Source organism: Rattus norvegicus, chromosome 18 (genome assembly GCF_036323735.1).
Source record: "Rattus norvegicus strain BN/NHsdMcwi chromosome 18, GRCr8, whole genome shotgun sequence".
NCBI lineage: Eukaryota > Metazoa > Chordata > Mammalia > Rodentia > Muridae > Rattus > Rattus norvegicus.
In genome coordinates this window covers 86,030,398-86,054,025 of record NC_086036.1, presented here as the reverse complement: position 1 = coordinate 86,054,025, position 23,628 = coordinate 86,030,398, and the positions used below count along the sequence as shown (strand labels likewise).

At 35.2% G+C, this 23,628-nt stretch overlaps 1 protein-coding gene across 2 annotated transcripts in view; it reads right to left on the bottom strand.

Annotated features, from left to right (window-relative positions):
• The window catches only part of Tmx3 (thioredoxin-related transmembrane protein 3), a 32,889-nt gene continuing 9,261 nt past the window's right edge, over positions 1-23,628 (bottom strand). The window contains exons 7-16 of one of the 2 annotated variants that reach the window (NM_001400798.1): positions 21,258-21,357; positions 20,530-20,607; positions 18,077-18,143; positions 14,678-14,776; positions 12,813-12,870; positions 12,585-12,638; positions 11,293-11,349; positions 6,092-6,221; positions 4,711-4,779; positions 1-3,697 (exon numbers count right to left, since the gene is read on the bottom strand). In NM_001400798.1, the coding sequence (NP_001387727.1) occupies positions 3,440-3,697; positions 4,711-4,779; positions 6,092-6,221; positions 11,293-11,349; positions 12,585-12,638; positions 12,813-12,870; positions 14,678-14,776; positions 18,077-18,143; positions 20,530-20,607; positions 21,258-21,357 (970 nt within the window). In that variant the 3' untranslated portion in view covers positions 1-3,439. The remainder of the gene's footprint in view (positions 3,698-4,710; positions 4,780-6,091; positions 6,222-11,292; positions 11,350-12,584; positions 12,639-12,812; positions 12,871-14,677; positions 14,777-18,076; positions 18,144-20,529; positions 20,608-21,257; positions 21,358-23,628) is intronic. The other variant, XM_039097376.2, reaches the window with a different exon arrangement.

Here is a 23,628-nt window from a genome sequence, read left to right as displayed (position 1 = left end):
GGTGTCCAGGATCATAATTTATTAATACAAAATTCAAATCCACCACACTTTAAATTTTGTAGAAAAGTTGAGGTATCCTTTTAAAAAGAAATGTTTAAAAAACATATTAGGTTTTATACAATTAAAACTAGACCAAGAGATGTTTTGGGTATAAGGAACTAAGCTACAATTCACTTCCAAGCCTGCTTAAAATCTAAAATTGTGTTTCTGTAATTATAAATAAACTATGCCTTAATAAAAGGAAAGTACTGTGTGGAATAATAGTTGTAGCTTCTGAGTTTGTTTAGAGATTGGTCATGTGGCAAACTTCTGAAAAACATATTAAAGGTAGCAATTATGCAATGATGTTTTTAATTATTTTATTTTAGAAAAACAAAGGTTTCCAATTGGTGTATAAGGCAGAGTATCACAATTAAACAAGTTAGTAGTAATAAAAACTTTCAAAAACCATTATAACTTAGTCCAAACTAGAAAATTTATTATCGTCATTATTATTATTCTCCTCATTCTTGGGACTTATACATTCAGAAAAAATATATATTTGTAAAAATAAAATTGCAAACTCAGTCGTTTAAGTGTTAATATCTTACACTTGTTTAACAATTTCTACGTAAGAATAGCTGAGTGATTTTTTTTCCCCTCTGTTCATTTCATCATGAAAGACTGATGAAAAATGTATATATTTTTTTCCCCAAGAAAGGGTTTCTCTGTAGCCCTGGCTGTCCTGGAACTCACTCTGCATTTCAGGCTGGCCTCGAACTCACAGAGATCTGCCTGCCTCTGTGATACCAATGCTGGAATTATTCTTTTCTTAAAATTTAGAGCTACCTACCAAGTCAACATTAGAAACATCATGGGCAATAAAACTGAGTAAACAGAAACAACATTCATGACTGCTTCAGCTCTTCAAGAGACCTTTCCATCACCTTTACTCATTTGGCATCTTTTACATTATTTCTAAACCAGGTTTCAGAAGTCCTTTGAGTAAAAACCTCTAGATCTAATTAATTTCAAAGACATTTCAAACAAAAGAAACTACAAAAATATTGATAAACACAACAAAGAGAGATTTCGGGACAGAGGTGCTGAGGATGTTGGGCATGTTTAAATGCACATTCTCTGAAATACTCTTAAATGTTGGTAGAGCACCAATGAGCTATAATTTTGAATTTCAGAAATCAGAACTTGACACATGAAAGGAAAGGTAGAATCCCAATTTCCTGAAAGGATTCTATTTCTGGTATTTAACCAAGGGAATTAGAGGATCGACCTTTTCCTAGATTATGAATAGAGCTGCCTTGATTCTAAAGTATGTTCTCCTGATAAGCAAACGGTACTCTGATAACACACTGAAAAGAAAAGTACATGAGTGAACAAATTTTAAGTTTTTTTTTATGTGAGCAATCTAATAATGCAAATAATATCCTCAAGAAGAAACATGTAAAAATTAAAAGTTTAATTCAAAAAGAAATAAAACTATTTACTTACAAACCACTTACACGTTCTTTCCCCTGATGCACATTTTAAAAGTACAAATAGAATATGAGGATCAATATAAAGTTGTTTCACAACAGAGAACCAAAGCACTCATTCAAAAAGAAAACTATTACAGGATACAATGAATTACCTCTGTGCATATGTTTATTAATGCAAAGCTGTGCTTTACTCTTTTTTCCTACTGAGAACTTATTTACAAGGATGATTGACAAGACAAAATACATTTAACATTTGGTAGTGATAAACAGTAATAAATGTAATAGTGGTACTTCCTATTTCTTTATGTCTCTCTCTTCACCACATATTATCATTAATGAGGCATCCATATGGACTTCAGGCTTTTCTCCTGCAAAAAGGCTTGACCATTGGGACCATTACCATGAACTTTCCCAAAGAGTCATCTTTATTCTATGGAGGAGTTTGTTACAGTAATTTTAACAGTGCTTATCTCCAGTTTCCACCTGAAAATATTCTTTTATTTTCTGAACATTCCCCATGACTACATACGTACACCATTATCCATAAAGTTAATGATGGGTGATTAAATATTAAAAATGGTTGCTTTTAAATATAAAAAGAATATTTGGACACAGACTATGATTAGCAATTCTCTTGCTCTATAGATATACATGTTTTAATTCATTAATATGATGCAATGTTGATTAGTATTGCATCAGAAACCAGAAGCTCCCTTGGCAACCAAAGCAGAAGCCCCAAGTAACTTCAGAGTTAGTGCTACAAACCATGTTTGTAAATGTTCAGCGGATCCTTTCAACAAACTCTAGAATACTCAAAGAATAGGACCTAAACATTAGCTAATAAAAATTCTGAGATTAGATAACGTGAAAGCTTCAAAATTAACAAACTGATCTGTAGTAAACATATTATCACAAACACCCACTGTGAGGCATGACTGCATTCTGATGAAAGACAGAGGTTGTGACTGTCAAAGAGGCAAGGCTGGGTCTAGAGAAGGGAATTAGGATCTCTCCCTTTGTTTGTGACATCTGAGTTGAACATGTTGATTGTACTGTGAACATGTTATGGCCTTCCACAATAGAGGTGTGGCAGTAAATTTTAATTATTAGTTTACATATCATAAAAACATGATTTCTATTACTTCCGAAAACATTCTGAATTAATAGAAATACTAGAAGCTATAAAATAAAAACAAAACAAAATACTAGGCTGCTTTGGCTAAAATCAAGATATATTAGGAGGGCCACTCCTTCCTCCAGTGGTGGACAGTGCACTCTTCTAAACAGCATAGGTAAAAGCTGAAGCCATCACTCCCCGCATACCAGCGGTCATTTTAAAAGGTCAATTACAAGATTCTTCCCCCACTTCATGGGACCATATGCCAATATCATAATAATGCAACAGAGTATAAGTAAAAAAGTAACATTTCTCCTTTAAAAACAACTAGTAAAATAAAATCACTATGCTATATATAAAATTACTAGTTTCAAACTCAGAACCTTAAATTTGATACACGGAAAAAGTTAACAGTTCTTAAAATGTCTAAATTTTAAAGACTTTATTTGTTTATATAAATTTTATCCAAAATATAGGAGAATTAATATAGTAGGTGAAAGTACTATTTCTCTTTGCAAAAAACACATCTTCCACATTAACGGGCAATTTAATATTCTGTCCGAGCTTCTTAACTTTGTCATAGAACATGCACATAGAGAAGTGTGCACAGAACGGATCTGTAAGGTAAGTGATACAATGATCTGGCTTTGTTTTGAACAAACTGTTCATCACTTTGTTCCAAACAGCTTCCTACTTATGGAAAGATTATTTTAATTCATGCAGTTGTTATTAGCAAAATACAAAGAATATGTTCTCTTCTGTAAATAGATCATGATTAAATCTCTAAGTTCAATAAATACTCTTTAATAACTTGAAATTCTATCAAATATTTTTTATCTGTGAAGTCTCAATCTTTCTTCTTTTCTAATACATCTTTGGACTCTTGCACAGTAGGCACTAGAGACCCTCCACTGCTGGATTCCTGCTCTTTGCTCTCTTCTATCTGTTCCTGGTTTTCCATTTCACTTTTGGACACTTCATATCGTTCTTCTATATAGCCTCCATCTGTGTCAGCTGTATAGATTCCATAGCACATGATACTGATGACACCCAGTGGCAGCCCGAAAAGAAAGCAGCCCATAAGTGGAGAGCTCTTGAATATAGACTGTGGGGAGAGAATACAATTGCATTTGAATGGAATTCTGACATGAAACACATGATATAAATTTAAGGCCATAACAGATTCCCCTCACTGCTATTGAACTCAGTTTCAATGACTTAATGACAATACCCGAGTAATTCCTACCATGTTAAAGACTAAACAAAAACTCTATACTCATAAGTGGGTGTGCATATGTGCAGAATTGGCAATGGGCAACAGGAAAAGTAACCAAATAGTCTCTTAGGTGGGATATATATGAGAAGGAGGAGGAAGAAGAGGAGGAGGGGGAGGGGGAGGAGGAAGAGGAGGAGGAAGAAGAGGAAGAGGAGAAGGAGGAGATTGTGTGTTGGAAAGTAAACTTGGGTCTTGCAAAAAGGTACCAGCTCTCAATAGAGCCATTTACTCTTCACATGACATTTTAACATGAGTGATGTTGTTATTAGCAAAGCCACATTAACTTACTAGTTAATTTTATGTTATGTGCTATTTCCTCAGTTCTCAGAAAAATAATTTTACTGAATCAGTTTTACCATAAGATGTATTCATGGGTTAAGTGCTCGGAACTGATGGCTGTTGTGACACTGTGTAGACTGCTGAGAGAAGGTGTGGACTTGGGTGAAAATGAGGGCAGCTGGTGGACAAAATACCAAGTGGCCAATCCATTTGGGTGGAAAAAAGAAAATGAATGTGACTGATAAATAGACGGATGCTATGTATGGGTTCATTCAGATTACTCAAATTTGCTCCTTTATCAATAAAGAAGGCTAGCACATTTTCATGGTGGCTTTGGCCTCAACAAATAAAAAGCAGCATAGAGCTGCTAGCAAGACAGGTGGGAAGAACAAATGAAGGAAGGAGCTGTTAGAGAGTTATGGTCACATTTTAATTCTACAATTTAAGTCAGCCATTTAAAGAAATAAAGTACAAAAGAAAGAAAGCAAGTACAAAGAGAGAGCAGATTGAGAACCCCAAATTTTTCAACTATTGAAGACACCAAATTAACTGTCAGAACTTACCACAATTGTAGATTTGGCATCAAATACTATTCTTTTCAATCTCTGAAAAATGCTATCACCTCCTTGGGCCTTCAATTTAATAAGAACAAAACATGTTATGCACATATTAGTAGTTCATTTTATGTTACATAATCATGTAACAGGAGGTAAAAGTTGACTTATAAAATATTACATATGTAACCCCTCAAATTTATGGTAAATATTTATACCCTCTTTTGTCTTATATTCCCATCTTATCATGTTAACATACTCTAAACATTCATTCTGCTTTTACTCATGATCCTGTAGCTTGCTGAAGCAGGCCCACCCTCCCCAGGCTTGGACAAGCTTTGGGTTTTCCTCCGTTGCTTAGCCACATTGAGGGAGAAACTTTCTACTACTTAAAAATATCCTCATGCAGACAGAGCTCAACAGGGAGTGCTGAGAAGCAGAGAAAAGTTCCTGGGGATATCAAACCCTGGCATCTAACTATCCCAGAAGTCTGGCCTATTCTTTGAATTGTTAAACTACAGGACCAATGAAATCTGTTATAAAAGTCTGGTTAGGTTTTACAAAAGGGCTCTCACCACTACAACTGAATTTCTTTCAATCAAAAATACTATTTCTACATAGTACCATATTGCTACTTACTTATGTAACTAAGGGAGTTTCCCAAATTTACTGACTTTAAACCATGATAGGTATGCAATACTGACTTTTCAAAGTTTGTATAAAACTTAAAACAAAAATGTAAGATAATGGTAATTAAATTATCATTGAAGCAACAAAGATCCTTCTCAATTTTTTTCCACTTAATTAAGATGTGTGCTGGTCACACCTTAGCAGGTTTTTATAACTGTTAATATGAATTGTACCTTAGGTTGAGAAATACTACAATAAGAAAATTAAAATCGTATAGTCTTTATGACAATTCTCTTGCCTGATTACTTTTAGAACTCTTTGCTGGACCTCTGACTCTCAAAACATTTCTTGATGGTTAAAAAACTGTGATTGTTCACAGTTTTTATTAGGAAATAAAAAATAATTTCTGGTAACTTATTTCCGTTGTCCTTAATTCAACTGACCCAAAAGTGTATTTAGTGCCAGATAAAGTCTCTAAAAAGCACTACCCCACATCACAATCTCTTAATATCTCTTAATATCACACCAGAGGCTAAGAACACTTTTCCCATTACTGTGCAAGCAAAGGTATCTCAAATACGGCTTTGAGGGACATCTGCACCTGTGGCTGACTGAGACAGGAGAAAGCAGTGGGCTGAAGTGGATTCCTTTCCCCCCAGGCAGTGAATACCTTTTCTTTTCAGGATCAAAGGTGAAGGACTGCTAGTTTCTCCTCTGCCTCCTCCCTTTTATCCCTCTGAAATGGATCTGAATCACTTACTGGTACTGTACCATCCAAAATGCTGTTAATGAACTGGACCATGTCGCTGGCATCCTTAATATGTCTATCTAGCAAAAAGTACTGTTGGTTTGAAGTATTCAGTACAACTATGGTTGGGACCGTCAACTCGCTAGAAAAAAAAAAGAAAGAAATCAAAACTCATATTAAGCACAGCAATAACGAATACCTTACTGCTCATTTATATCTTAGGAGCTACAGTTTGTACAGGAGGTACAGATTTTTAATATCTTTACCACTGTGGTCTACAGGAACCGTTCAAAGTTTGCATAAAATTAATCATTATGCAAGATTGTATGAAAATATTCTAAAAATCAACACCTGAATAACAGTGATTAAATATGAGAATAAAATTTATGCTTTGCAAATTATAAATTTCTTAATAGCATTATATGGAATACTAATAACGTTTAGCCCTACCTTACTCAGAAACCCAGATAGGCAGGAAGATAGTCTCTAGACCCATACTGTTTGTTTCTGGCACTTTCTCTCAACATTGCCAGGTGTTAGTCCAGAAATTTAGCTTCTTACATGCAAATTTTTTTCTTATAAAATATGGAAACCAATAATTCCTAACTTTCATACAATTACAGGAGAATATTCAAGCTAAACATTCAGAATGACATCTTTTATATTTTGAGCAAACATATACAAGGTGAATAAACACTATTGTGAAATCTCTAGTCTACTGTCACTCTACCAAACAACAGGATACATATATTTTCCAATGTACTTAAACATTCATCAAAGAGGATCACATCCTAGCACAGAAAGCCCTATTGTTATAGCCTGAATATGAAGTGGCCTGGACAGGCTCATGTGTAGAAGGCTTGGTCCCCAGCTGGTGATATTATCCTTGTAAGCAGGGAATCTTCAACAGTTTAAGCCTAGCTAGATGTGACTGGCAACGTGCACTTGATGGTTTATCTTGCTTCCTTTTTTTCTTCTTCTACTTTTACTTCTTAGTCACCTAAGGTGAGGAGTATCAGCCACACATTCCACTGCCATGATGCTCTGCTTCATTTAAACCAAAACCAATGGAATCCACTAACATTGTCTGAGACTTATAAACTGGACCCAAAATAAAACTTACCTCCTTTAAAATGTTTCCCTCAGGTATTTGTCAGAGACAACTCCCCCCCCCCAAAAAAAACCCAAAAAGCCAAAACTTATCATACCCTTCAAACCTAACAACTTAAGTTCATTATGATCTTGTGACTGTAATTTGAGCTCAGACCTTCTATTTCACAACTGATTAAACTATTTATTAAATGTTCACTGTTAGATACTATCATCTCAGATTATGTTATTGAAACAAAACTGCTGCATAATGTTGCAAAACTATTTTTAAATAAATCTATCTACTCACTGCAAAAGATTTAAAAAAATGGTCTTATCAAAGTTCCTATCATACATACTGCAAAAACTGTATTTCTATTATAGGATTATACAGAATATCTTTTCTCTTAGATTTATACAAGATCAACCTTATAACTTCTATAAACAATAAATGGGCAATAAGAAATATATGAATTGTTGTTCTGTATTTTTTTCTTTTGGTACTAAAACTTTATGGTAATTTGGGGAACAATTGGCAAGGGGGATGGAAGTGGAAAAAGAAATCAAAGAAGATCTCAGAAGATGGAAAGATCTCCTATGCTCATGGATGGCAGGATTAATGTAGTAAAAATGGCCATTTTACCAAAAGCGATCTACAGATTCAATGCAATCCCCATCAAAATTCCAATCCAATTCTTCATAAAGTTAAAAAAGGGCAATTTGCAAATTAATTTTGAATAACAAAAACTCAGGATAGCAAAAACTATTCTCAACAACAAAAGAACTTCCGGGGGAATCACCATCCCTGACCTCAAGCTGTATTATAGAGCAATAGTGATAAAAACTGTATGGTATTGGTACAGAGACAGGCAGATAGATCAGTGAAATAGAATTGAAGACCCAGAAATGAATCCATACACCTATGGTCACTTGATCTTTGTCAAAGGAGCTAAAACCATCCAGTGGAAAAAAGACAGCATTTTCAACAAACGGTGCTGGTTCAACTGGAAGTCAGAATGTACAAGAATGCAAATCAATCCATTCTTATTGCCTTGTACAAAGCTCAAGTCCAAGTGGATCAAGGACCTCCACATAAAACCAGATACACTCAAAGTAGAAGAAAAAGTGGGCAAGAGCCTCAAACACATGGGCACAGGGGAAACAGAACACCAATGGCTTATGCTCTAAGATCAAGAATTGACAAATGGGACCTCATAAAATTGCAAAGGCTCTGTAAGGCAAAGGACACTGTCAATAGAACAAAATGGCAACTGATCTTTACCAATCCTACATGCAATAGATGTAATATCCAATATATACAAAGAACTCAAGAAGTTAGACTCCAGAGAATCAAATAACCCTATTAAAAAAATAGAGAGCTAAAGAAAGAATTTTTTTTTTTTAAAGATTTATTTATCACTTTATTCAGACACACCAGAAGAGGGCATCAGATCTCTTTACAGATGGTTGTGAGCCACCATGTACTTGCTGGGAATTGAACTCAGGACCTCTGGAAGAGCAGTCAGTGCTCTTAACCGCTGAGCCATCTCTCCAGCCCCCAAGAAAGAATTCTTAACTGAGGAATATCGAATGGCTAAGAAGCACCTAAAGAAATGTTCAACATCCTTAGTCATGAGGGAAATGCAAATCAAAACAATCCTGAGATTCCACCTCACACCAGTCTGAATGGCTAAGATCTGCTGCTCAGCGGCAGCAGATGCTGGCGAGAATGTGAAGAAAGAGGAACACTCCTCCATTGTTTGTAGGATTGCAAGCTGGCATAACCACTGTGGAAATCTGTCTGGCAGTTCCTTGAAAATTGGACAGAGTAGTAACTGAGGATCCAGATATACCACTCCTTTTGGGCACATACCCAAAAGATGCTCCAACATATAACAAAGACACATGCTCCACTATGCTCATAGCAGCCAGAAGCTGGAAAGAACCCAGATGTCCTTCAACCAAGGAATGGATACAGAAAATGTGGTACATTTATACAATGGAGTACTACTCAGATATTAAATGACTTCATGAAATTCTTAGGCAAATGGATGGAACTAGAAAATATCATTCTGAGTGAGGGAACCCAATCACAAAAGAACACACATGTTAAGCACTCACTGATAAGTGGATATTAGCACAAAAGGTCAGAATACACAAGGTACAACTTATAGACCACATGGAGCTCAAGAAGGAAGATCAAAAGTGTGGATGCCTCAGCCCTTCTTAGAAGGGGGAACAGAAATACTCACAGGAGGAAATATGGAGACAAACTGTAGAGTAGAGATTGTAGGAGAGGCCATCCAGAGACTGTCATACCTGGGGATCTAGCCCATATACATGCAGTCACCAAACCCAGACAGTATTGTAGATGCCAAGAAGTGCATGCTGACAGGAACCTGATATAGCTGTCTCCTGAAAGACTCTGCCAGAGCCTGACAAATACAGAGGCAGATGCTCTCAGCCAACCATGGGACTGAGAATGAGGTCCCCAATGGAGGAGTTAGAGAAAGGACTGAGGTAGCTGAACGGGTTTGCAACCCCATAGGAAGAACAACAATACCAACAAACCAGACACCCCAGAGATCCCAGAGACTAAACCACCAACCAAAGAGTACACATGGAGTGACTGGTGGCTCCAGCTGCTTATGTAGCAAAGGATAACCTTGTCGGGCATCAATGGGAGGAGAAACTGTTTGTCTTGTGAAGGCTTGATGCCCCACTGTAGGGGAATGCCAAGGTGGGGAGGTGGGAGAAAAGTGGTAGATGGGGGAGCACCCTCATAGAAGGGGGTGGGGGGGATGGGATAGGTGGTTTCCAGAAGGGAAACAGGGAAAGGAGATAAAAAGAGAGAGAGAACAGGGAAATGTGCAGCAAAAAAGTTGACTTCTGCACACAGTACAGCTATTGCAAGTATGAACTCATAGTTATCTGCATCTGAGTCTGTCAAGATTGTACCATGTTTTGGGCAGGGGAGGGGCGTGGTGGTAGGGGCTATGAAGTCCTATCCCTCCCTGTGTGATTATTGGCAGTTAATAGCTGTTGGGTCAGGAGGTTATCATTTTCTTCATTGATGTTATAAATGTTCCAGGCAATAACCTACTCATATACTCATGCAAATAACTCATATTAAGTTGGGCCAGACATATTGGGCAGAAGTGTTTCAGAGGGAAATGTGGGAGAAAATTGGGGGGAATGGGGATAAAAATAACTAAAATTTATTCTACACTGGTATCAACCTATTAATGAATTTTAAAAGTTGAAAAAATACCAGTGTCAATTACTTCAAGTATCAATAATTATATGTGGAAATAAGCCAACCCTCAGGAATTGGGTCTCTATATAGGGATTAAACTCAAGTTGCCAGGCCTGTGAGCAAGTGCCTCACCAGCCCATAATTTTTAAAATTATTAAAGTTCATATTATAAAAACTACAGATACTACATATTGTAGAATGATTTGAGAACACTAAGTTATAATGAAGTGACAAATTATCTTCTACACTAAAGAATGAAATTAAATCTCTGGGGCTACAGAGATGGCTCAGCTGTTAAGAGCAATGGCTACTCTTCCAGATGTAGTTTGATTCCAAGCAACCATACGGTGGCTCACAACCATCTATAATGTGATCTGATACCCTCTTCTGGTAATCAGGTATACATGCAGATAGAACACTCATATATATAAAATAATTAAATCTAAACAAAATTTTAGAAAAAAATAATATAATTAAATCTCAATGAATTCAAAATTCAGGATTTATAAAATAAAATAAGACATATAATGGGAGAATGTTAGCACCAGAAAATGACAAGTAGTTTTTGGTATGTTTTTTCCAGCTAATTAAGTCACTCTCTATCTCTCAAAATTAAGAGATATCGGGCTGGAGAGATGGCTCAGCGGTTAAGAGCACCCGACTGCTCTTTCAGAGGTCATGAGTTCAATTCCCAGCAACCACATAGTGGCTCACAACCATCTGTAAAGAGATCCGATGCCCTCTTCTGGTGTATCTGAAGACAGCTACAGTGTACTTATATATAATAAATAAATAAATCTAAAAAAAAAAAAATTAAGAGATATCAACGTGGAAAAATTGCTATCAAAATCATCAACACTTTACTTACTCCATCAGCAAGGTGTTTATATAGTCATTTCCATCCATATGGCCAAACTGAAAATCTCTTTGAAACATAGCAACAACAAAGAGAAAGAAGAGAAAGAGCACAATATTAGATTAAAAGAAAAAAGGGACACAATACAAACTAGAAATTGGTAAGCATATAAACTTTCAACAATGAACATGGAAATCCCTATGATATTTAATAAGAGTATGTTCTACTGATAAGCAAGTACAGGAGCAGCAACAACAAACTGGACATTTCACCTCATTGTAGCAACCATGCTTAAAAGGCAGGAAAGAAATGTGCTACAAGTAAAATACTAGGAAAGCTGATTTACTATGAAATAGGACCACTCAGAAAAGTCAGATTCCATGTACCAGGAGAACTACACAATGAGTTTTTGGTAGATTTGAAATATGAAGAAAATAATGACTTCTAGAAGTTTTTATTGCTGTTTTTGATAGCAACAACAAACCCAAATATGTGAAATACAGCAAAAATTCTTAATCCTAAGTAGAATTTTTATTCTTTTAATTTTTTTGAGTTATTTTTACCATCATCTACCTGACATGTGACTGTCACTTAAATTGTTTCCAATTTACAAATTTATGTATATATTTTTCTACCATAAAACATATGCCAAACTCTCTCAGGAAGCAGGAATGGGATGAATTATAAATGCAGCTACTTTAACTTGAAAGATGTGGCATGCATGTATCCTCATGCTGACCGGAAGCTCCAGGTCAGTTAATTCTTGATTCACCTGTCAAAGTATAAGATATGGACTGTCTTATCTGAAAGCCTAGGGCCAAATGTGCTTGAAATTTCTGAAAATTTTCATGGTTTGGAACATTTTCACATGAACAATGAGCTCCCTAGGGCAGGGACCAAAGTGTTAATTACAGATTTCATTTTCCCCCATATATATCTTATACACATATCCTGAAAGAAATTTCATAACCACCCCCCGCCCCCAGAGCTGAGGACCGAACCCAGGGCTTTGTGCTAGACAAGCGCTCTACCACTGAGCTAAATCCCCAACCCCCACACAATTCCTTAAAAGTGACTTTGTGTTCTGACTACTATCATGGGAAGGCAAGTGTGGAATTTTCCACTTAGTGTCATGTCAGAGTCCATGCATTTAGACCTTAGAGCATCTTAGATGTCGGATTTAAATTTTAGAGATTAGAGATCCTCAACTTATCTTACCACTTTTGATTTACCTCACTGTAATGCCAAATGAAACAAAGACAACCTTTCAAACAAAGACAACTTTTTAGAACACATACACATACCTATGGAAGTGGTCTCTGAAATCTCTAGCAACTTCCTGAATAATTGACTTTAATCTATGGAAGAAGAAATATATAAACATTTCACTCTTCAATTAAAAAGTTTAATTATCCCATTACAACATTGTTGCCTTATCTAAGGTCCTACAGACAAAAGATACTCTAAGGAGATCACAGAAAGAACTGATCTGGATGACATTTGAAGCTTAAATCCATTTTAAGCAACTGTACCTGGTATGCTCGAGTGATGTGTTTTTCTCATCAATAACTGCAATGGCCACAAGCTTTCCTGAAATTAAGAATAATAGCTTTCATTTTCTTGAAATTGAACATGACATAACTCATATTACACTTACTTGTCAAATATTACATCTCCTGTAAATGTGAATTATCATAATATGTTTCTAAACTTTTACTTCAATCATCATTTATGTGTTGTACAAAATTAACCCAACATCTTTTTTTAAAAGACTGATATTTATTTATTTATTTATTTATTTATTTATTAATTATATATGAGTACACTGTAGCTGTCTTCAGACACACCAGAAGAGGGCATCAGATCTCATTACAGATGGTTGTGAGTTACCATGTGGTTGCTGGGATTTGAACTCAGGACCTCTGGAAGAGCAGTTAGTGCTCTTAACTGCTGAGCCATCTTTCTAGCCCTTAATCCAACATCTTATTGTACAATGCTTGCAGCCTGGACCAATGAATTAGTTAATTGCAGATGATAAATTTCTTTTACCTCTAGGAGGAAAATAATAATAAATGTGCTATAATTTCTCTATTAAAATTTATGCAACCACAGACTGACAGTGTTTTGTGGAAAGCTACACCATAAAGAAGACACTGATTTAAAAAGCTTACTAAAAATTGTTGTTGCTAAAAAATAATCCCAACAGTTTGTAATACTAAGGAGATGATTTTTGTGTGGCAATTTTTATGTTACAATTTCACCAATAATGGCATATAGAATAAAACTGAATGACAAGTATAAACTGTCAATAAAACTGAAGTATAAGTAAAATAGTAATTCATATGCCTACTGATAACGTTCAGGAGTAGAATAATGTAATACCAGATCAGTGGTGTTCTGGTGGTACTGATGTGGGTTAAAGATATTATGTGCTGAGCACTGAACCAAATCCTGGAGAACAAAGGTGAGATAACCACTGTGTATTACCTATGTTAATGAACTTCAGGAAACTCCCACTTACCTTAGGAAAGCAAGGTTTTCAGATTTATGAGGAAAGTTAAATGAATTTATATATCTAAACATACTAGAATATTATTCTACTTGGGGCAGGAATACAAATGTAGGGTTAAGTTAAAAAAAATAGTGTCATTGTACATTATTTTGATGCTTTTCCTAATCTCAGTCTGCATAATCTATCTCTAATACAACCATATAATTTCAACTGACTGTTAGCTTTCTGTTGAAAACATCAGTCCATAAGGACTATTCCTTGAAATATTTCAGGTACTAGACAGTGCTTAATTTTTCTTATTTTTACTTAGTTTTCAAATATTTCTTTCCTACAACTGCATTTCTACTTCATGACCATGAAACCATGAGAAGAGACACACGTGATAACAACTAATAGTTGTCCCACTTTTAATTAGTCTAAGTTTATACAATATTCCCCTAAGAAAAGATGCTTCTTATAACTTTTAAGCTTCTATTTATACTAATATTCTATTTAATAAACACTTGTATTTACTTTCTTGCTTTGTCAATTTCTACCACATGACCTTAAGGAATAAACAATATGATGGATTCCCACTCACAAGTAACAGCAGACCTTAGAGATGGTGAGAAGGCTTCACTTTAACCAGCAGCCTCATGACTTTTGTCTTTCCCTCATTCCTTGTCTTCCTCATCACTATCACTTATTAGTGAGCCTTCTCTTTGGCTACACTGATCATCATATGAGAGTGCATATCCGTGCTTTATACATCCCAATTCTTAGAAAGCAGAACTAGCAAACATAAGTCTACTTAGTTAGGAAATGCAGCCTTAAAAGAGCCAGTAGATACGTATTCAATTAAAGAAAAATTCTGTAATAAAACAGGAATGGCCATCTACTTGTTACCTGTGTCTCCAAGTTCATACAAAAGGAAACCATCCATAGTAAGATAGTTCTGAAACCTCTCCCTGCTGATCCATGAGGACAGATCTCCATCTTCATACTCTTGAAACAAAGCAAAGGAAATACATCAGAGTACAAGATAGTTATAATGTCTCCATCTAGCAAAGTAAATAAAGTACTTAACACAGTATTATAATTAAAAAATCTTAGGCTGGTTGTTATGTAGTTTACTCTACTCAATCAGATGTAGAAAAGGATTAACAAACAAAGCAATTATTTCCTATACCATCACTAAAATTAGCAAAGGATAATGAAAAAATAATTAAAATGCTCTAAATCAAAACTGAATATGTTTTGAAACATATTAAGAAAGTCCATTTATAAATTTAAGAAGAGATTATAACACAGTTATTAAAGACTGACTATTCATTTGACAACAAAATTGAAAAGATAGTGATAAAATGATCAAATGAAAATATATTTTCCTAAATGATAGCCTAGTGAAGCTATTACCTGGTTCTTATGGGTAATTTGTATTGTAATTTCTTTGCTCCTGTTTATTAGATTTTATTTTATTTATACTTTCTCATATCTACAACTTAAACACACACACAAGACACAGTACATTAGTTGTATTTCAATGTCAAATACTTCCTTTTCTAGGCAGACAGGAAATATTGCATCCTGATTAAAAATATAGTTCTAAAATACTTCTGGAAACAGGACAATGGCATGAAGAAACTATTAAAAGTAAAGATCTTTAATTGATTGTATTGTACTCACTGACTGAAAGGTGTGCCTTTTCTTTCTGTCACATTGTTAAATAACCTATCTTAAGCAATCAAATCTATAAAATAAAAAGCCAAATGGTATGCACTCACTGATAAGTGGCTATTAGCCCAAATGCTTGAATTACCCTAAATGCCTAGAACAAATGAAACTCAAGACAGATGATCAAAATGTGAATGGTTCACTCCTTCTTTAAAAGGGGAACAAGAATACCCTTGGCAGGGAAGAGAGAGGCAAAGATTAAAACAGAGACTGAAGGAACACCCATTCAGAGTCTGCCCCACATGTGGCCCATACATATACAGCCATCCAATTAGACAAGATGGATGAAGCAAAGAAGTGCAGACCGACAGGAGCCGGATGTAGATCGCTCCTGAGAGACACAGTCAGAATACAGCAAATACAGAGGCGAATGCCAACAGCAAACCACTGAACTGAGAATAGGACCCCCGTTGAAGGAATCAGAGAAAGAACTGGAAGATCTTGAAGGGGCTCAAGACCCCATATGTACAACAATGCTAAGCAACCAGAGCTTCCAGGGACTAAGCCACTACCTAAAGACTATACATGGACTGACCCTGGACTCTGACCTCATAGGTAGCAATGAATATCCTAGTAAGAGCAGCAGTGGAAGGGGAAGCCCTGGGTCCTGCTAAGACTGAACCCCCAGTGAACTAGACTGTTGGGGGGAGGGGGACAATGGGGGGAGGGTGGGGAGGGGAACACCGATAAGAAAGGGGAGGGGGGAGGGGGATGTTTGCCCGGAAACTGGGAAAGGGAATAACACTCGAAATGTATATAAGAAATACTCAAGTTAATTAAAAAAAAAAAAAAGCCAAATTGAAATTATTTATAAAGCTAGATTTAGAAATTAGAAAACTGAACCTATAAGTTGATCACTGGGCCAGGATCTTCATTCCATGGCAACAGTAAGTTTCCTAAGGATGGTATGTGATGAATTTAAAACTCTTTAGAAAAACTATCCCTATAGTAGGATCCAAAAGGTTCCAGATTCATAAATAATCAGTAGCAGAATAAATGTCTGAGGTATTATGAGATCTATTGTCCACCTGAAAGATTCAGGCAGGTTCAAGGTTTAGCAACAAAGCTGGTCATGTACAATACCCTCAGGAACTGCACCTACTACTTCTTTCTCAAGCACAAAAGACATCTCAAGTAGAAGTGAGGTGAAAGAAGAGGGACTTTCTTTGAGCAGGCACAAAGAATATATATAAATCTAGACAAGTGTCAGCAGGTTGTGTGTGTGTGTGTGTGTGTGTGTGTGTGTGTGTGTGTGTGTGTGTGTGTGTGTGTGTGTTTAATTTCCAAAAAGAATCAAAGGTAACTGTAGCTCTCTAAGTTACCAACCTCTTAGCAGAACTAGAATAAGAGATTTGATGGCCAAATCTAGATACTGCTAGATCTTAACTTGGGAGAAAAAAACCACTTTAAAAATACATAAAATAGCTACAGTGGCCAAGTATACAGTGAGCAGTACTGCTAGCAGTTCCATAGTCAAGAAGATGGTAGGCAAAGACACATATATAGTTTCCTTTCTCTCTTTCCTCTCAAGTTCATTTGACTGCTTGGTGATAATTGTAAACATTCGATAACTATCTCCTGAATGAATGAGCCTATGAACAGCCTTGTTGTTCATAAATCTCCTTAGCTAATGTTTTAGTGATGCATGACATTTATTTCTCTGCCATTCTATCCACTGCATAAATCATTTAAAGGATAAAAATAACAATACAATAGTAAGTAGTCATTGTATTGTACTAAGTAATAGAACACACCTAAGGTATAGTAATTTATAGCATACAGTAATGACAATTATATATCAGGAACTTAAATCAGTTTCAATTAAACACAGTAAAAAATAGAGATGCTTAGTATTCTCAGTTGAATTATCAGAATAACATGTTCCTTGACTAAAACAATGAAAATACTTTTTTTCTTCAGTAGTCTAATAACTGAGAGGTTACCTAAAAACACATAGCCCACATTAAAAACAAAAGATTAATGAAACAGTGACAAAATGCCATTAGGATTTGCTTTGAAATGCTTCAAAAGAGAAACAATAAAACTGAAGCAACTGCAGTAAGGTTCTGTTAACCATTTTTATTACTGAGTATTAGGTTTTTATTATGTCATTCTTTTTATGATGTATGAAAGATACCAAAATAAAATTTAAATAAAATAAAATGTTCACTTTTAGGAAATGTTTTCTGACAGAGGGGGAGAAATAACCTAAACAGGGTATAAAGGTTTCATTCTGCTGAGTATGTTTTCTTTTATCTCTGTACGATGAAAGTTAACTATCCTCCTAAAATTAAGTCTGAACATTTTAATGCATAGAAATAGAATACAGCTTATTTCTTAAGGTGGCAAATAATTTCACACACAAACACACACACATGCACGCTCATGCACACAAAATCACTGGCAGCAACTAGGGATGAAAGTACACTGAGTGGAAAACTACTGAAGGGTTAAAAGATTACTCTATCAAAGGCGACACTGGTAGTGCTTACAAAATCTTTTGTAAATGCCTCCTTATAACAATATTCTAATTATGAAAGGCTTTATATGAGTTAAAACTTTGGAACTTACCATCGTAAACAAAGTAAGTGTCATCTTTGAAAACAAGCACAGCAGGCATCTCCTTCAGTGTCACGTACTGCAGAAAATCATACGTTTAACACTAGCAATTCCATTAGTAATCACAATTTCAAAAGCACTGAAAGAAAACTAGGAAAAACACTCACAACAACAACAAAGACTAAAAAGAGTACAATTTTAAATTCAGCTAAATTTTATATCTGAATTTTATATCTAAATTTTATATCAGATACCTCTCTGGAAGCATACTGCTTGATATGAGAAAAACCAAGGACTACTTTTAAGAGTTTCTAAAAGACCATGAACAGCATTCTGAGTAGGAAAGGATGGAATGGATTCTGGAGCACAGGACAGACAGCAGGACCAAAGCTTCAATAGCTGACCTAAGGATGTCACGCCCCACCACTCACCACTTCATCTAGGGTCAACTGCCTTATTCTAGAAACATAAAGCCTATGACAGTATCTACCGACAGGTTAATTATGAATGACATTAGGTAACAAGTACTCTCCAAACTGCATTTTAAAACACAACTGTCATTCATAAGGAATCACCTAAAAGAACCTCCTTCTATTTTGTATGTATTTCCAAAGAGTAAAATTATGACAATTAGATGACAAATAATTTGGCTAGGCAATTACGCATGAGTACATGAAACATGAAAATAACAATAAATAAAGGAATTCAGGTATACATCAGCATGCAAGCAATATGATAAATGACTTTATGATAATGCTGCATTGTGACTAAAAATTACATGTCATAAAAAGAACTACCTCAGATAGTGAAAAAAAGCTTTCAACCATGACTAGATCCCCCAGCTCTTAGACACCCACCCACCAAAATGATATGAAGTTTCTATTTTCAGTATGAGGCATTGCTCCCTTTCAAAGGAATAAAGTGGCCACTCCTGGAAGGGCTTAAAGCAGATAATCCAGATCCATCTCTTTCTCTCTTCTAGATGTTTGCTATCACATTTACATGGGTGCAGGGACTATTCTCCATGTTTTCAGTTTTTTCTTTTTAAATATAAAGTCTCATGTAGCATAGGCTGGACTTGAGCTCCTGCCTCTGCCTCCAGTTATACAACATCCTGTCTAGGTAATTCTACAACTTCCAGAGGTGGTGGTTAAACAACTATTTGCATTTGTTAAAAATCACACACCTGTGTGCTAAAAATGGATCTGACTATAAATACAAAAATTAATAGTTACATCTAAAAAAGGAGACATGACAAATTAAGGGTATGAACATGATCTGCTTTGAAAAATAATGTCTTACACCAAACTAGGAAAATTAGAGTGGGTTTAGACTGGCAAAGATTGACATTCATTTTGAAATTATTTCAGAATTCCATTTATAATATAAAAACCTAGATATGTAAGAAAGCAGTGGTTTTCAACCTATGGGCTGCGACCCCTTTGGGGATGAACTACTATCTCACAGGGGTTGTATATCAGATATCCTCCATATCGGATATTTACATTTTATGGTTCATAACAGTACCAAAACTACAGTTATGAAGTAGCAATGAAAATTTATGGTTGGGGGCTACTACAACATGAGGAACTATATTACAGCACTGCATCATAAGGAAGGTTGAGAACCACTGTGCTAAAGGAGCACTAAGTTATTTCATGTTCTCCCGCTTATTGACTCTTAAGCCCAAAGGTCACTGATCTCTGAACCTACTTTCACACTGTCCACTGCACTGTGCTCTAAGCATTTTCAAATGAACAGACTTGAGTTCCTTATGAACTTCAACCTCCTCATACACAGTATGATATACACAACAGAACTGTCCTCTGCTTGCTTCTAACCCCTTCTCACAGTACTACAGGATCACTGGCTATTGTGTTGTTTCTCAAGTATTTAAGGCATGCTCTTGTCTTGGGGATGTACTTGTACTTGTCTTGTACTATCTCCTCCTTGTTTCTGATACGTTCTATCCACAGACCTGCATGAGGCAGGTTTCAATTCAAATATTTCTACTTAGACATACCTCCCTTTCTTTCTTTATTTTTGGACCAAAAATGTAAATCAATTGTCTACCCCTACATATCCTAACTCTCATGCTGTCCATTTACTTTTTGGTGGCATCTCTGAAATCTTGTTTTTGTAATATTTATTTATTTGATGTTGGTGTAAGGAACCAGGAAAAGGCTGTATTTGCAGGATACATAGAACTTAATACTTAAAAACGTCTTTGGGGGTTTGATTTATATATCATTGCTTACTAGTATTACTTCACAGAGAAAAAAAAGTCCCTAATGTAATCAAAATCTCTAAGTGCCATGAGTGTGGGTTCATGAATTATAAACAGTCTGACATCAATAGTGAAAAAATTTCTTTTCAGACAACATTATGAATAAATCTGACATGTAAAATCAAATCATAATTCTTAAGAATAAATTATTATCATTAAATCAGATATTAAATATTACCTCAGGAACCACATCTTCTGAGGCAGAAAAGAAGTACGTATATACAATTAACTCTGAAGCAGCATCTATGTATTTCTCCTATGATAATGCAAATGGAAAAAGATATCTTAAATATAAAAGATCACAATTTATTTCTCACTTAATAATTAAAGCTATCTGTAAGCAGCAGAAGAAGTTCCTACCACGTCAGCTTTCAGTGAAAGAAGAAACTATAGCCAAACCAAACACACAGCTGTCAAGGCAAACAATCATTGCAACTGAGTGCTCCTATTCTCCCCCTCACAGAGTGCTGGATTATAACACACAGCCGACCCAGGTTTATTAACAGAGACTCGCAATGATGAATAACGATGCTGGTGGTGACCGTGAGAAAGGCGTGCACAAACACACGCACACATTTAGTAAACAGCACAGTGCTTTGCTTTAAAAAGGTAACATTTGCACTGCAGTTTTCAGTCTTTCACTTAAAGTGTTAAAAAGTGATGAAAAATTAATTAATCTGGTCAGTAACATACGAAATACTAAGGCAGGCAATATTTAGCCAAATTTCACTTACTTCAATTTCACAATTGCAAATTTAGTAAGAGAGATTAAAGAAAGTGTTTTCATTGTGAAAAATACTTAAACTAAAATATTTTGCTTTAAAGTCTTGGTAAAATCACAGCTCCACAGCAAACAAAATTACAACAACATGTCTGTTTATGTGGAAGAAAAAGATAATTTCATACTTTCAAGGGTGATTCTCCACCAATATAAACAAAAAATACACGGTGCCTCTTCCGTACATGGTCGAACATTTGTTGACTTGGAAGAGGCCGAATTAGAGCCCTGTGTGAAAACAAAACAAATGGGTGTGAGCCAAAGATAGTGCACAGCTGATTGCTATTTATGTGACATCTGATCACATTTAATCACATTTAATGTTCTAGCCATGCTTTTCTGCACTTAAGTATACCACCAAAGCCATCCAGGTAAGATTCCAGCCTACGGTGTGTGTCACTACACAGTAACACTTTATGTAGTACCCAAAATTAAATCTGCCAGTTCCAAATACATCTCTTTAGACTTCATCAATACTAATCAATAGTTTTTGATGCGTGAGACACAGAATGATCATCTGCTTACAGTCCTTGGCTAAAAGCAAGACAAGTCACCTGAGAATTCTTTCAGCTTCAAAAGCATATTTACAGAAACGGATCACGAAATAGTATCTCGGGAGTCAACAAGAGTTAATATTTATATAACATGTGTCAATTTAAATATTACATATTCCGTAAGTATCCTATAGAGGTCAAAGCTAAACTTCCAATTTATATTACTATTTATTTTCAGAAAAATAAAATGGAAACAAGTTACACTAGCACAAAGAGAAAACTATGCCATAAAATTTATTATACAATTATTTTAAAAACAAGTGGATAAATTAATTATACTAAAAGTTACTATAAAATATATCACTCATAAAACAGTTAAATGAATAAATGCTTTCTTTTTTAAAACTTAGTATAGATTGTCATACTTTCAGTCCACAAACCTTACAAAATGAACAGAACCTATTGTGTAAAAGTGAACACCTTCAAAGCACACAGGGCTACGGCCATTGCATCACTTTCCCTAGCCTCTGCTTCAATCCTTCGTAATTAACCAGGAAGTGATGCAACTCTGGAACCGAGTCACGAAATTGCCTCTACTCTGGAGTACTTTCACTCCAGGAGAACCCCTTCCTAGGGTTAAGAAAAAATGCACTCAATAACTGCAAAATATAAAGCTATCTGAAGCCATGGGAGTCCAGTGCATACCACTAGCCTCACTTACTTCAAATTAATTCATTTCAAATTTATTTATTCACAAAGAAAATGAAGAGAAACATGCAACCACAATGAAAAAATACAATTGAAACTATATGTATAAGCATCACAAACTCTAATAAAGATCATTCATAATTCTGTGCATTTACACAAATATTTTGAGGCATAATTTTACACAACAAACCTATCCTGTTTTAACCTCAAGCTATTTATTTACTAACATATTTTGTCAAGCTATTAAAGGGCCTATATAAACTTCAAAGCCAATATAGATTAACTGATATTGACAAATATTCTTCAAAAAGATACACACATATTATAAATATAATTATGAACACTGATATTCTCTACATCTTAGCAAGACACAGACATTTCGTTTAAAGAAATAGCATTCAAATCATCAGGAATTGCTAGTGGAAAAATCTACTTTCTGATCAGCAATAAGTCAAAGATCTGTAGTTCAATGCAAACGGCTCACTGAGTTTGGCTATGTCACTTACTAAACAAATACTGCTAGAATACATTGCATTAAAAAAACATGTGATAGAAAGAAAATTAGTTTAGATGCATTTAAAAATGTTTTTAGCACCACAAACTAGGGATGAAATCCTAAGTCTATAAGAACAATAATATTCTGGGTTTCTTTTAAGACTCTGAAATTAGAGAACAAGAGACATAAGTTGATATATAGCATCCCAACATAAAAAAAATTTCTAAAAGTTAAGATTCATGAAGTTGCTAACTGATTTTCCTAATTTCATTTTCCATATTTCCAATTAACAACTATGGTCTGATAATACTAACTAGAAACTTCCACAGAAAACAGTTCATAATTTAAACTGTGCACTGTTCTGAGTAATGGGGCACCCTACTGTTTACTGGGTTCTCTCAAAGAGTACACAGAAAGCCAGTGAATCATCCCTTTGTCTAGTATATGCATGTTGTATACACAACCTGCCCATCTGCAATTCTATAGCCCTTTGAGTTGCCAGACTCATTTATGAGAGAATTGCAGGGTTTGAAGGCAAATAATCCTTACACCATCAATGGACCCAAAGTGCAGAAGTTAGTGATACTGGAAATCTAGACACTAAAGGAAGGAAATCAAGTGCTTCCTTTAAGTGAAAATCTAAAAGTACAAGATATTTTGAGAGAAAGAAAAAGAGTACATTCATAGGATCTGGTACTAGTCACAGTTTCAAGCATCTGTGAGAGGGGGATGAAGTAGCAGCTGAGGATGTCTTTTATAAATAGGACATATATTTATAAATAAATTCAGTACATAATATAA